This window comes from Spermophilus citellus, assembly GCF_964194105.1.
Source record: "Spermophilus citellus genome assembly, chromosome: 17".
NCBI classification, from domain to species: Eukaryota; Metazoa; Chordata; class Mammalia; order Rodentia; family Sciuridae; genus Spermophilus; species Spermophilus citellus.
The window spans coordinates 31,551,154-31,566,795 of NC_138199.1; the positions used below are offsets into that span (position 1 = coordinate 31,551,154).

General features: G+C 39.6%; 1 protein-coding gene across 3 annotated transcripts; it reads left to right on the forward strand.

Moving 5' to 3' along the window:
* The first annotated feature begins 75 nt into the window (after nt 1-75).
* Nucleotides 76-7,469, forward strand: RSKR (ribosomal protein S6 kinase related). 3 transcript variants are annotated; one of them, XM_081272967.1, is made up of 12 exons: nt 76-293; nt 690-938; nt 1,019-1,102; nt 1,232-1,300; nt 1,674-1,743; nt 1,981-2,085; nt 2,255-2,295; nt 2,546-2,573; nt 2,676-2,765; nt 2,850-2,938; nt 3,049-3,159; nt 3,601-7,469. In XM_081272967.1, the coding sequence occupies exons 1-12, from the start codon at nt 237-239 to the stop codon at nt 3,820-3,822; spliced, it is 1,215 nt and encodes a 404-aa protein (XP_081129093.1). In that variant the 5' UTR covers nt 76-236; the 3' UTR covers nt 3,823-7,469. The 3 variants fall into 3 exon arrangements, with proteins under 3 accessions (XP_081129093.1, XP_081129091.1, XP_081129092.1); XM_081272965.1 differs by lacking the exon at nt 76-293 and having other exon boundaries at nt 573-938; nt 1,963-2,085; XM_081272966.1 differs by lacking the exons at nt 76-293; nt 1,981-2,085 and having other exon boundaries at nt 573-938.
* Nucleotides 7,470-15,642: the final 8,173 nt, after the last annotated feature.

Genomic DNA, 15,642 nt, shown 5'->3' on the forward strand with positions numbered 1-15,642 from the left:
CCCACCTACCTGAAACATCCTATAGCTGCCACTCTGAGGGTGGCCTCTTTTCTTCTGTGCCTGAAGGTTCTATCACAGATACTTGCCAGTCCTCGTATGACATTGGTCCAAAACTGATGGGTCTGTGCACATTAGAATAGGCGGGGCTCCTGTTTAATTCAGCATCCAGTGGAGGGATTGCTTATATAACTGGGACAGCAGATTTAGTGGAAGGAGAGAGGAGGCAGAGGCTGGGAATGGGAGCGGTGAGCTGTCGGCAGGGGCAACACACCCAGGTGACTGCATCTCACAAGGTAGGCTGTGGGGGCTCTGGCAGCCTATTGAGAGAAAGTGAAGGAGGCATGGGCCTCCTGAGGCCCAGGAAGTGCCTAGTTACTAGCATGTCAGTGATACCCATTGTGGGGGTGGGACAGGGAGACTATGATGTGAAAGCATTGCAGCCCTGTTCTGAGGCACAGGTTGTTTTCCCGGTGCATCATGAAAAAAAAAATTCCAACAGTTGCTTTACTAGAGGATTTGAATTATGTCCAGGAAATCCAGATCTTCTCACAAAGCAAGGGTAATAGGAATTTTGATTGGTACTCAAAAATGTACCTCTAATGATTGAGATTTGAGGGGAGTGCCTACTAAGATGTGTAGAAACTGTAATACTTCAGGGCCAGGTTTAGAGTGGCTCCCTTGCTTCTCAGCAGGGTGACAACTTCCAGGGCCCCTGGGTCCGAGGCTGGAAGAGCCTCTGGTCAGGTATGGGGACCATCAGGTCAGGTCTGGAAGAACTATGGCAACTACAAGGGCATCAATGCCTACACCAGGAGCCCCTAGAGGCGACCCCACTGCTGGTAGAGAAGCCTTTGTCTGAGTGGCCAGTGCCTCAGTTCATCAGCCTCTTTCTACCAGAGTTTCCCATGAGGCCCATTAGGGGGCAGCAGCAGTTGAAGGTAAGACATCTGAATCCCTGGGAGTGGGTCTCTTTGGGGGAAATCTATAAACCATCTTTCTGTTCTCTTTCTCCGTATAGATTTTAGGTCTTGTGGCTAAAGGCTCTTTTGGAACTGTCCTGAAGGTGGTAGATTGTGCCCAGAAAGCTGTATTTGCAGTGAAGGTAGGGGCCTGGGTACTCCTTCACATTACTCTCTTGTTCCTGCTTCCCATCTTTGTTCCTGAGAGTTTTGGAGGAATAAACAATTCAATTGCATGATTCTCTATAAGTCATCACTCTTTCCTTTTATAGGTGGTACCCAAGGTAAAAGTCCTACAGAGGGACACCCTGAGGCAGTGCAAAGAGGAGGTCAGCATCCAGGTATGCACAGAGTCCTGGAAGGATGATGGGAAGAACCATAGGAAAGCATCATTCTTGACCAGCTTTTCTAAATTTTCTGGTTCTGTTCTCCCCATCTGCTTTAACCTTAACACCAAAGTAGATCCTAAAAAAAAGTAGCTAGTACCTATTAACACAATTATTCTAAGTTCTGTGAGGGAAATCTCTCCAACATGTCCTAGTGTGTTCTTTAGTGTTATACTGGTTCCAAGATTACCAGGTAGTCCTAATTACTGAGTTCCTCTGAATGCAGAGTTGAAGTAGCTGCTCAATTTTTGCACAACCTGGTTTCTTGGCTGACTCTCTCTTCAGTGACACTGTTCTTTTCCTAACTTCCTGATTTCTTTGTCCCTAGAGACAGATCAACCACCCTTTTGTACACAGCTTGGGGGACAGCTGGCAGGGAAAACGGCATCTCTTCATCAGTGAGTGACTGGCCTCTTTCCTCATCCCCTAGGGTCCACCTACCATTGTTGCCACTTAAGGTTATCTATCTCTTTAGGCTTATTTTGCCTTTGCTGTCTTCCCCTTCTCATAGCACTTCTCTGTTCCAAAGGGAGAGGGAATAGCAGGTGATATCAGTTTGGATAGGAGGCCTATAATGCCTTGAGCCCTGGCATTGTAATCCCCCAAACATTGCCTAGATTTCTGGTGCTTTGCAGTGTGTAGCTACTGCAGCACTGATCTGTACTCCCTGTGGTCTGCTGTTGGCTGCTTTCCTGAGGCTTCCATCCGTCTCTTTGCGGCTGAGCTGGTCCTTGTGCTGTGTAAGTAAGAAAGGGAAATGGGAAGGGAAGAATTAAGTTGATGGGGAGGAGAGAATTGATATTAACTCTGGAAGCCAAAGAATAAGGAGAAAGATAAGGTAGGGGTTACCAGGGAAACTGGAAAGAACAGGAGAACTTCAGTACACCCCATGCTTACTGTCATCCACAGGCTATCTCCATGACGTGGGCATCATCCATCGAGACGTGAAGGTAGAGTTAATTGCTTTTTCACTTAGTCTGATGTGGGGGCTCAATAAGAATTTCCAACAGGTCTGAGAAGAAAGCAGTTGGAGAGCTGAGAACAGTTGATCTTGCGGCCCCAGTGGGTGCCAAGGATTTGTGTGATGGCTCTCCCAAATATAGCTTTGAATGCTGAGTAAGGGCATCTTCTTCATTTTGAAGGGTATACATGATAAAAGAGTTGAGGAGGAATAATAATAACTTCTCTGTGATCTTTCAGATGGAGAATATCCTTCTGGATGAAAGAGGTAAGTCTTTTCTTCCCCAGCCCCAGGATGAGAGATACCCTTATCATGGCTGATCAGGGGTGGAACAGAGTGCTATTATGGTTGCCTTATGTTCTTTCATAGGCCATCTGAAACTGACAGACTTTGGTCTGTCCCGCCACCTGCCCCAGGGAGCCCGAGCCTATACTATCTGTGGCACTCTTCAATACATGGGTGAGAGAGGCTAAAGCTGGTGGGTAAATACTGGACTGGTATATAGCCAAAGGATGTCATGATGGGTATCTTTCAAATCCATAGCCCCAGAGGTCCTGAGTGGTGGGCCTTACAACCATGCTGCTGATTGGTGGTCCCTGGGTGTCTTGCTTTTCTCTCTGGCAACTGGAAAGGTGAGAGATTGGTAGTGGTATTGGGCAGAGAAGAGAACTTTGCCCTGTGTTGGGAAGAAGGAAGATCTTAGGAAATCTTGTCTCATTCCCTCCTCCACCTCTTAACTCAGTTCCCAGTGGCTGCAGAGAGAGATCATGTGGCCATGTTGGCAAGTGTGACCCACTGTGACTCTGAAATTCCAGCTTCTCTTAACCAGGAGCTCTCTCTCCTGCTTCATGAGGTAAGGGTTAGCACTGCTTTCCTTATTGACTGTTAAACCATTCACTGCCCTATCATTAAGGTGATATTTCCCATTTCTCTGATTAATATTTTTTGGGGTTTTGGGGGATTACTTCAACTTAATCTAATTATCTGCCCTCTAACCATACATTCCTGAGTTCCTGGTCCTCTAAATCACCTCACCATCCAGAACAGACAGATCCTTTCAGAGTCTTGACCAGTGCTGCACTCTTCCCATCTGAAAATTCACACATCCTAGCTCCTTTATTTCTACGTTTGCCTCAAATTAGCCTGTTTCTCCCCCTTTTACAAATCTTTTACTCTTTAGAGTTCTTTTTCCTGTTCTCCACAGTTCCATGAACTTCATTCTCCCTTTTCATGATCTTTGTTTAGTCTCTTTCCTGTCCCAATTCCTCATCCTTCATACTCTATTTCTCTTCAGCTCCTATGCCAGAACCCCCTCCACCGTCTACGTTATCTACATCACTTCCAAGTCCACCCATTCTTTAGGGGTGTGACCTTTGACCCAGAGCTCCTACAGAAGCAGCCAGTGGACTTTGTCATGAAGACACAAGATACTCAGCCCAGTCCATTGGAGTCCAACCCCTTCAAGGACTTTGACTGTGATCTGGAGTCCTTCCTGGTCCACTCTGTTCCTGCTTGACCCTGTCTACTATAGATTGGGGCCCAGCTGGGAACCTGAGGATCTCCTCCATTACCAACTCAGTATTACCACTTTGATGATCCAGTTTTGACTTTGTAGCCCCTTACTATTCTATTCTTCTAGGCATTAGTCTAGAGTTCAAACTTTGGGCACTCAGCTCCCCATCATACAACTTACTGGTTTATATAACATCTCAGGTCAGAGTGGTAACTTTTTCCTTTGTTGCACTTCTCCAGTCTGTAGCAAAAGGCTTCCTCTACCTTTCCCTTTCCTTGTTTCTTTGCCATGTTTCCTTTCTTGGGTAATAACAACACTTCATGGACTCCAAAGGTGCTATTTATATGTTTAATAGGCTAGTCAGAAGAAATATGTTTTTCAAAGGCTTAAAAAGTTGGCATCTTAACACCTAAATATGCAGCTAAAAAATAGAGTCTGGGAGTTGGGCATAGTGATGCATGTCTGTAATCCTAGCTACTTGGGAGGATAAGGCAGGAAAAGTTTGAGGCCAGACTTGGCAACTGAATGTCTCAAAATGGGAAAAAAAGTGGGGGGGGGGGGGCTGGGGATGTAGTAGAATGTTCTTGAGTTCAACCCACAATACTGGGGTTAGGGGGAACTAAAACAAAAAACTGGGGCTAAGGGTCAGTTGTCAGTAAATCTAATTTTTAAAAATTGGAAAATGAGCTAGGTATAGTGGTGCATGCCTGTAATCACAGAAACTTGGGAAGCTGAGGCATGAGGATCATAAGTTCAAGGTGAACCTCAGCAACTTAGCAAGACCATGTCTCAAAATAAGAAATAAAAAGGGCTGGGGTTATAACTCAGTGGTAAAGCACCCCTAGGTTCAATAATTAATATCAAAAAAAGGTGGGGGGAATGAATGCAATAGCCTAAAGTGAAAAAGAAAATAGAAACTAAAACATGGGAGGATTAAATGTCTTCTCTAGGAGTAACTGGAATAGCTACCAAAATATTTTCCAAAAGACGAAAAGAAGTAGTGAGCTGAACATTTCTCCTAGACAGCTCAAAATGCAGTTTTTTATGGGCAAATCAAGGGATTCAAAGGCATACATCAACCTTAAGATTTAAGGTTAGAGATGTATCTCAAGAACCTTTCCCTTTTGTAAGGAAAATCACCTGGTCCTTGAATTTACATACAATTCTATTTTTTTTTTTTTTTTTTTTTTGGTGCTGAGGATTGAACCCAGGGCCTTGTGTATGCAAGGCAAGCACTTTACCAACTGAGCTATATCCCCAGCCCTATAATTCTATCTTTTATGACTTTCTTTTTTCATTTTCCTAAACTAACTTCTCAAAAACTTCATTTTAGTTCTGATATTTGAGGGGAAAACTTGCTTTTAGCTGGGCATGATGGTGCACATCTATAATCCCAGCAGCTCTGGAGGCTGAGGCAGGAGGATTATGAATTCAAAGCCAGCCTTAGCAACTTAGGGTCTTGCTGAATTCTTAGTGCCTCACTATCTCTAAATAACATATAAAAGGGCTAGGAATATAGCTCAGTGGTGGAGCACCCTTGTGTTCAATCCTTGGAATTACCCCCCCCCAAAAAAAATTTGCTTTTATATAGACCACATTATATCTTCAATTATATCTGAACTCTCTTTTCCAATCCAAAGAGTCTGAGAGTATCCTGTATATTTGTGCTTACTATTTCTGTCTCTGTATTAAGCCAGATTTTGCCTGTATATAATTGGCATTTTGTTAGTCTCTGCAGAATTGCTTTTTCTGGATTGTACTTCAGCAGTCCATATGAATCTCTATAAAACTTGAGTCTGTAAAAAGGTGTTGATCATTACAGTTCATAAATTTTCTCTGTATCTAGTTGTGCTTTTCCTGAATTGCTGTTTGGTTTTTACCTTAAAGATAGTAAATATTCAACTGACTATCTTTTTCTTCTCATGCTAATACTAGACTACTTAAAGCCCAAATTGTGCCCCACCTTCAGCAACCATTTATGTATTTTGCATGTTAGTCACATTCTTGGTTCCAACTTGCTTTTATTTTCCTTATTCTCAGTTTTCTATTCTAATCTTTTTAAAAATTACTGTATTATCTACATTTTTGTAAGCCTTTTTTGGAATAAGATTGGGATATAAATAAATAAAAGAGAATGTATCCTTTATCCTTTTATCTCATTTTTATAGTTTTATTATGTTTTAAAAAGTTGTAATGAGGGCTGGGGATGTGGCTCAGTGGTAGAGCACTTGCCTCACATGTGTGAGACACTGTGTTCAATTCTCAGCATTGCATATAAATAAGTGAATAAAATAAAGGTCCATCAACAACCAAAAAAAAAAAGTTGTAATGAACAGAATTATATATTGGATAAAATCCATAAACATAAAAAAATGGGAATTAATGGTTTCTAAAATAGCAGTTAAGAGCATTAGCTTAGAATTTATATCTGATGCCTAGATTTATCTGTCTCTGTCTTTTTTTGGGGGTAGGGGTACTGGAGATTGAACTCAGAGGCACCTGACCACTGAGCCATATCATACCCCAGCCCTATTTTGTATTTTACTGAGAGACAGGGTCTCACTCAGTTCCTTAGTGCCTCGGTTTTTTTTGCTGAAGCTGGCTTTGAACTCAAGATCCTCTTGTTTTAGCCTTCTGAGCCGCTGGTATTACGGGCATGTGTCATGGTGCCCAGCCATCTCATTGTTGTTTTTTTTTTTTTTTTTTTAATCTATTTATTTTTTTTAAGAAAGAGTGAGAGAGAGTGAGAAAGAGGGAGAGAGAGAGAGAGAGAACTTTAATATTTATTTTTCAGTATTTGGCGGACACAGCATCTTTGTCTGTATGTGGTGCTGAGGATCGAACCCGGGCCGCACGCATGCCAGGCGAGCGCGCTACCACTTGAGCCACATCCCCAGCCCTCATTGTTTTTAAATAAGTCATTTCAACCCTTCTGGAGCATAGTTCCCTGATAAATAAAATAATCACTGGTTCTTTATTTATCTATTATTATTATTTTTTGGGGGAGGGGGAGTGCCAGGGAGGTTTCTTACTCTAATCTAAGGGTCTGGGTATACTCAGCAAGCACTCTACCACTGAGCTACATCCCCAGCCCTAACCACTGGTTCTTAATTGTGGAGGGGTGGGATTCAGATTTCAGTGATGCTTTTTGAAAGGTAGACAGAGAAATTTTATGATACTATATTTCTGGTTCAGTGTTAATGTTAGGTTATCCACCATTATGTGGCATTTCTGGTCACAGCAGCACAATGTGTTAAGTAAGATCCTTAGGAAATGTTTAACATAGTGTCACTAGAATCCTTTTCCTAGGTCAAATTAGATAGCTTGGAGATCATCATCATGTAAGTGTAGTTTGAATTATTTCTTACCAAATAAGGACATTTTTTTAGGTGGCTCCATGGTGCAGTGAATAGCACATTAGATTTCCAAATGAGGACATTTTCAACATACTCTTCAGTGGTATACTTCAGCAGTGATTTTCAGGGTATAGTGGAGAAGGTAAAAGAAAAAAAATTAAGTGAAAAGCTGGAAAAACTGGCTGACCTTGAACTTGTAATGCTCCTGCCTCAGCCTCCTAAGTAGCTGGGTTATAGGTATGTGCCACTGCACCTGACTCATATATTTTTTTTAAAGCTCTTGACAAAAAAAAACTTTTTGAAAATTCTACTTAAAAGAAGTAACCAATGAGCTGGGCATGTTGGCACATGGTCTGTATCCCAGCTACATGGGAAGCTGAGGCCCACAAGTTTGAGGCCACCTCGGCAAATTAGCAAGGCCCTCAGCAACTCAAAAAATAAAAAGAACTGGGGATGTAGCTCAGTGGTGAAGTGCCCTTGGTTTAAATCCCCAGTACCAAAAACAACAACAACAACAAAACTACATTATTAATTCCTGTTATGGGCTGAATTGTGTCCTCACCAAAATTGTTATGTTGAAGTCCTAATCTCCAGTACCTCATAAAGTGATTTTATTTAAAAATTAGTCTTTAAAGAGGTAATCAAGAACAGATTTGGACACAGAAGGAAGACCATTTGAAGACAGGAAGAAGATGGCTATGTGTAAACCAATGAGAGAAGCCTCCCAATTCTGTTGGCACCTTGATCTCAGATTATAGCTTCTGGAATTATGAGAAAATAAATTTTTGTTGTTTAAGCCATCCTGTAGATAGAACTTTGTTAAGGCAGCCCTAGCAAACTAATACAATTCTTATGAAGAATTTGAAAAGATTAATCAGGAATGATTATTTTGTTTACAAAAGGGCTACTTTTCCCCCTATAGGTTGGTTTTGCTTATATTCTTCTTTTAGTTGTAGATGAACACAATACCTTTATTTATTTTATGTGATGCTGAAGATCGAACCCAGTGCCTCATTCGTGCAAGGTAAGCACTCTACCACTGAGCCACAACCTCAGCCTGCTTATATTCTGAGAATATGTTTCAGATTTTATTGGCCTCTCCAAGAGTTTTGCTGGTATACAGAGTCCTATTGATTAGCAACTGTCACACTGCCTGCCTTGTTCGGTATACCATTATACAATAGCAGGTGTTGCCGTCTATCCTAGCTGGCGACCTAATGCTGGGTTCACAAAATCTGACTATTCCAATAACTCAAAAAAAAAAATGACAAAGAAAGCATGCAACCACAGAGAGATACCTTTTCAATATTCCTGAGACAGCTCTGTGTCCTTAAGAGTCCGTGGAAAGAGAGAGAGCCACCAAAATTCTTTATTCTTAAATAAGGAACACACAAAGGGAGGTTCCATGGAACATTCTATCCCCAAAAGGGCAAAAGGGTAGGATTACAAAGGAACAGGTGAGTGTAACTCAACCACCACAGGTGATGCCTATACCTGGAGCCACACCTTGCTATCTGAGCTGGGATAATACCCAAGTCACTATAAAATGTAGTAATTGGTCAGAGCCCCAGGGCATCAGGACTTGAAGGTGGGTTCATCCAAGGCAGCTCCCGACAAGCAGGGATAACAATTCCTTAGTTTCATCATTTGATTCTGCTCAAAAATGTCTAGTGGATACTTACAGGGTAGTTGATTTGGATTACATAGTTAGATTTTTATAAAATAAAAAATTTCTAGTCCTAAAATTTAAAAATTATAAATTTTAAAATAATTGAAACCCTATCTCATATTATGCTATATACTTAGTTCTAAATATTTAAATGTAATCATCAAAACATTAAAAATATTAGAACAGAAGGCTGGGCTTGTAGCTCAATGGTAGAGTGCTTTCTCTGAATGTGGAAGGCACTGGGTTCGAGCCTCAGCACCACATAAAAATAAAAAATAAAGGCATTGTATCCATCTACAACTAGAAAAAAAAATCTTAGAACAGGGACTGGGGCTGTAAGTAGTAAGGTGCTTGCCTAGCACGTATAAGGCACTAGGTTTGATTCTCAGCACCACATAAATAAAAAAAAAATAAAAATAAAGGTGTTCTGTCCATCTACAACTAAAATATAAAAATAATTCTCCCAACTTATTAAAAAATAACATTAAAAAATAAAGGTATTGGAGCTGAGATTGTGGTTCAAGTGGTAGAGTGCTTGCCTCTAGCACGTGTGAGGCACTAGGTTCGATCCTCAGCACCACATAAAAATAAAATAAAGATATTGTATCCACCTAAGACTGACTAAATAAATAAATATTTTTTTAGAAAGGTATTGTGTCCATCTACAAATATATATGTGTGTGTGTGTGTGTGTGTGTGTGTGTGTGTGTAATGTATGTATATACATCTGGGAGACTAGGTCTACAATGAAGAATTGAAGGAGATATTTAAACCAAGAAAGAAAATGAAAACGCCATAATAGAAATAAATTTATATAAAATTTTGATGAATGAATGACTCAACCAAGATGAGAAATCCAGATGCCATGAAAGAAAAAAAAATCTCAACCACATAAAAACTATAGCTAGCTGAGAGTGGCAGGGCATGCCTGTAATCCCAGGGGCTCAGGAGGCTGAGGTAGGACTGAAAGTTCAATGCCAGCCTCCGAAATTTAATGAGGCTAAGCCACTTAGTAGACCTTGTCTCTAAATAAAAAAAGAGCTGGGGATGTGGCTCAGTGGTTAAGTGCCCCTAGATTCAATCACCAGTACCCCCCCCAAAAAAAAAAACATACTATAGCTAAAGATATTATTAATCAAATCAGTGGACAAAAAATATATTTAAAAAAAAGTGTCAGGAGTGGTGGCACATATGACTTGGTAGGCTTAGGCAGGAAGATCTCAAGTTCCACGCCAGCCTCAGCAATTTAGTGAGGCCCCAATCAACTTACTAAGACCCTGTCTCAAAGAAAAAAAAAATGCTGGTGAGTAGGTAGGGCTGAAGATGTAGTTCAGTGGTAAAAATGTAGTTCTGGGTTCAATCCCCAGTATCTCCCTCCGAGTTAAAATGTCTCTAACACAGAATTCTTACAAACTAGAACTTCTTTAAAATGTTTTTTTAATATTTAATTTTTAGTTTTAGGCAGATACAATATCTTTAGTCTACATTTATGTGGTGCTGAGGAACAAACCCAGTGCCTCTGCATGCTAGGTGAGCTCTCTACCACTGAGCCATGGCCCCAGCCCCAAACTAGAATTTTTTTCAAAATAAGCATAAGGAATATGAACTTATAAAACAATTAGACCTATATTAGTTGGCCAGGCAGGATTTTTGCAGGAAAATCACAAGTTTGAGGCCGACAGGAGCAATTTATCAAGACCCCCCTCTCAACAATAAAATTTTAAAAAGGGCTGGGGATATCAGTGGTAAAGTGACCCTGGTTCAATCCCCAGTACCCACCCCCAAATTCCATTTTTTTAGTTAATTATTTTTTATTTATTCTAATTAGTTACCAAATTCCATTTTTTTTTTTTTTGTAAAAGACTCAATGATGTCTCCCCCTCCCATGTATGTGTGTGTGTTGTATTTTTATGTGGGAGAGTTGGGAAGAGGTAAGAAAGAAAGGTAAGAGAAAGAACCTGGAAGGGAATGAGGTATAATGCAAGTGGGAAAAAGAAGGGGAAAGAAAGAAAAGCATTAGTTCTCAATCTCAGACAATGCATCAGCTAATTTTTGGAAAAAATAAAATCTGTATGTATGTGTAAACAAACTGTTATATATGTATGTGTGTATGCATATACTTTATAGTGGTGTACATATAGTTGGGTCCCATAAGAGGATAGAATGGATGGGAGAGTCTGCCTTTACCATATCTTTGCATTTTGTTGTTTCACTTACTAGAACAATATAGCATTTGTTGAAAACCATCAAATTTTAAAGTTAGGTAAAACAATATAATCTAATTTTGTTTATATCCTGGTCTTTCCAAATTGCTTGGAAGCACCATATGCCTGTAGCTGTCCTGACATCTGACATGCCAACTGCAGCAAGGAGTAAAAAGTTTCCAGTTAACTCATTTTTATAATACAAACATTTATTCCTGGCATTTGGAGTTCTCTGCCTTGGTTTTCCTGTCACTTCCCAACCTTGGTTTTTTTTTTTTTTTTTTTTTTTTTTTTTTGCTGGATCCCCTACACCAGTATTGTGAATTGAACCCCCCAGGGCCTTTAAGATATTAGGTAAGAACTCTACCACTGAGCTACCTTCCCAGCCCTTTTTAAAATTTTGAAATTGGATCTCATTAAATTGTCCAGGCTGGCCTTGAACTTGTGATTCTCTTGCCTTCTAGCTGATAATCTCTAGCTGGGATTATACTCCTGTGCCACCCTGTCTAGCAAAAGAGAAAAGGGGACTGGCCAGTGTGGTGGCATACACCTATGTGGTGGCATATAGTTTTCCCCCTGGTTTTCATTTAAGCAGTGATCATTTCTAGTGCCTGCAAGCTGTACCATTATGTTTCTAGACCAACACTATCCAATAGAAATATAATGCAAATATCCTGGCATGGTGGTGCATGCCTGTAATTCCTAGCAACTGGGGAGGCAGAGGTGGGAGGATCAAAAGTTTGAGGTTAGTCTTAGCAACTTAAGGAGACTGAGTTTCAAATAAAAAGGGTGTGGGGGCTGGGGGTATAGCTCAGTGGTAGGGTGTCCCTGACTCTATCCCAGGTACTGGAAAAAAAAAAAAAATATATATATATATATATATATATATATATATATATATTGCAAGCCACAGAAGTAATTTTGCCAGCCAACTCAAAAAAGTAAAAAAGGGCAAAATTAATTTTGCTTTTATTTAACCCAAAATATATAAAATAATTTCAACATGTAATTAATATTTTAAAATAAGATTTTACATTATTGAGGCTGGGGTTGTGGCTCAGCGGTAGAGCACTTGCCTACATGTGTGAGGCACTGAGTTCAATCCTCAGCACCACATATAAATAAATAAAATAAAGGTCCATCAATAACTAAAAAATATTAAAAAAGAAAAAGATTTTACATTCTTTTTTTTTTCCCTGCAAAGTTTGAAATCCAGTGTACATTTTAAACTTATGTACATCCCAGTGTTGGACTAGACATTTGAAGAACTCAGTGTCATATGGCCAGGGCTCAAGGTATGAGATAATAGTTGTAGTGGAGCCCATCCCCTGAGGCTTGTAGATTAGCTTTTCCTCTTTGTATTGCTGCTTTTCCCAGTTCACTAAGACTTCCAGAGTCCTTGGTTGGAGGATATAGCTCAGTGGTAGAGTGCTTGCCCAGTAGGTTGGAGGCTCTGGATTCCATCCCCAGCAATACACCCATACACAAATTGTCAGAGTGTTTTAAAAAGCTGGGGGGGGGGGTTCATTGGCATTAAAAACAAACACACAGACCATTGGTACAGAATAGAAGACACAGACTCACACAGATGCAGTTAACCGATCCTTGGCAAAGGTGCCAAAATACACATTGGAGAAAAGACATTATTTTAAACAAATGGTGCTGGGAAAACTGGATATCCATATGTAGAAGGATGAGATTAGATCTTTGTCTTGCCCAGAACAAAAATCAACTCAAAATGGATCAAAGACCTAGGAATGACCAGAAACTATGCAACTCCTGGAAAAAAAATGGAGGATCAAACTCCAGCATATAGGCACAGAAAATATATTTCCCAATAAAACCCCTAAAGCTCAGGAAATAATACCAAGAGTTAATAAATGGGAGGGCATCAAATTAAAAAGCTTCTGCACAGCAAAGGAAACAAGAATGTGGAGAAAGAATGGGAGAAAAGCTTTGCTAGCTACTTTTCTGACAGAGGATTAGAGTCTGGGATATACAAAGAACTTAAAAGACTCAACATCAAAATAAATAAATAGCCTAATGAATAAATGGGCAGATGAATTAAACAGACATTTCTCAAAAGAATAACTATAAATCTATGCATTGCCCAGGCTCACCTCCAACAAATATATGAAAAAAAAATGTTCAACATCATTAGCAATTGGGGAAATTCAAATCATCACCATAGAGAAATTTTCTCTCACTCCATTCAGAATGGTAGCTGTTTTAGTCAAGTTTTAATTTTATTTATTTATTTATTTGCCAACCAAAAAAAAAAAAAAAAACCTGACAAGAACAATTAGAGGATAGAGGGAGGGAGGAGAGACAGAAAGAGGGAAAGGAGGGGAAGGAGGTGGGAGGAGAAAGAAAAAGAGGGAGGTCTCTACTCCCTAAAACATAAACTCCAAAGGCATGCCCCAGGGACCCACTTTCTTCAGCCATACCCTACCTGCTCCCAGTTATCACTCAATTAATCCCTATCGAGGATTAATTCACTGATTGGGTTAAGGCTCTCATAACCCAATCATTTCACCTCTAAACCTTGCATTGTCTCACACTGGAGCTTTTGGGAGACACCACATATCTAACAATAAAAGTAGCCATCAAGAATACAAACAATAATATAAGCAATAATAAATACTAGAGAGGATGTGAAGAAAAAGGAACACTTTTACACTATTGGTGGGATTTTAAGTTAGTACAACAATGGAAATCAGTATGGAGATTCCTCAAAAGACTAGGAATGGAACCACCAAATGACCCAACTATACCTCTCTTTGGTATTTATCCTGAAGAATTAGTCATCCTACTATAGTGATACATGCATACTCATGTCTATAGCAGCACAATTCACAATCTCCAAAGTATGGAACCAGTCTAGCTTTCCATCAACAGATGAATGGATAAAGAAGTGGTATAAATACATAAGGGAGGGCTGGGGTTGTGGCTAAGTGGTGGAGCACTTGCCTGGCATGTGTGAGGCATTGGGTTTGATTCTCAGCACCACATATAAATAAATAAAATAAAGGTCCATTTACAACTAAAAAAATTATTTATTTTAAAGAAAGAGTGAGGAGAGAGAGAATTTTTTTTTAAATATTTATTTTTTAGTTTTCGGTGGACACATCTTTGTATGTGGTGCTGAGGATCGAACCCCGGCCGCACGCATGCCAGGTGAGCGCGCTACAGCTTGAGCCACATCCCCAGCCCCTACAACTAAAAAAATTTAAATAAAAATAAATACACAATGGAGTTTTATTCAGTCATAAAGAAAAATGAAATTATGTCATTTGAGGAAAATACCTCAAATGCAAAAGGTCAAGCGCTACATGTTCTCTCTTGTATGTGGAAACTAGAGAGTAAAAAGGAAAAGAAAGGGGGATGACCTCATGAAAATCAAAGGGAGATTAGTAGAGTAGAAGAATGGGGGTGGGTGGAATTGAGGAAAAGGGAAAATATTGGGGAGGAATATTGGCCAAATTATATTATTATATTGTGTGTATGTATGAATATGTAACAACAAATCCAACTACTATATACAACTATAATGCACCAATAAAAATGTTGAAAAATATTCAAAAGTTAAAAAAAAGGTTCAAAGAAACACTATCATCAAGGATTAACTTGAATACTTACTTTTCAGGCATAGTGGAGCTGTCTATAGTCTTGGCTATTTGGAAGCTGAGGGAAGAGGATCACTTGAATTCAGTTTGAGGCGAGCTTGGGCAATGTAGTAAAACTCTGTCTCAAAACAAACAAGATGAATGCCATCCTCAATGGGCAGATTTACCATAAAGAGGGATTCCAGAGACAGTAGTAGAATAGAGTAGTTGGAAGTGTGGATTGGAAAACTGGCCCTGCTATTAACTGTGGAACACTGGACAAATTACATTCTCTGACTGATTTCCTTCATCTATAAAATGAGGATATTTGTGTGTGTGTGTGTGTGTGTGTGTGTGTGTGTGTGTGTACCAGGGATTGGCCACATCCCCAGACCTTTTTTTTTTTTTTTTTTTTTTTGGAGAAGTTTATTCCTAATTAAATTATTTTGTGGCACTGCAATTGCAGATATCTCTTTCATTCTTTTTTTTCATTTTTTAAATGTTAATTTGTTACGTATGACAACAGAATGCATTATAATTCACGTTACACATATAGAGCACAATTTTTCATTTCTGGTTGTACACAAAGAAGAGTCACACTATTCGTGTCTTCATACATGTACTTAGGGTAATGATGTCCATTTCATTCCCCCATCTTTCCTACCTCCATGCCCCCTCCCTTCCCTTTTACTCTTTGCCCTATCTAGAGTTCATCTAATCCTCAGGTGCCCCACCCACCACCACATTATGAATCAGCAGCCTTAAATCAGAGAAAACATTTGGCATTTGGTTTTTTGGGATTGGCTAACTTCACTTAGCATTATATTCTCCAAATCCATCCATTTACCTGCCATGATTTTATTCTTTTGTTGCTGAATAATATTCCATCGCTCGCGCACATGTGTGTGTGTATGTGTGTGTGTATATATACATAATATTTTCTTTATCCATTCCTCTATTGAAGGGCATCTAGGTTGGTTCCACAGTTT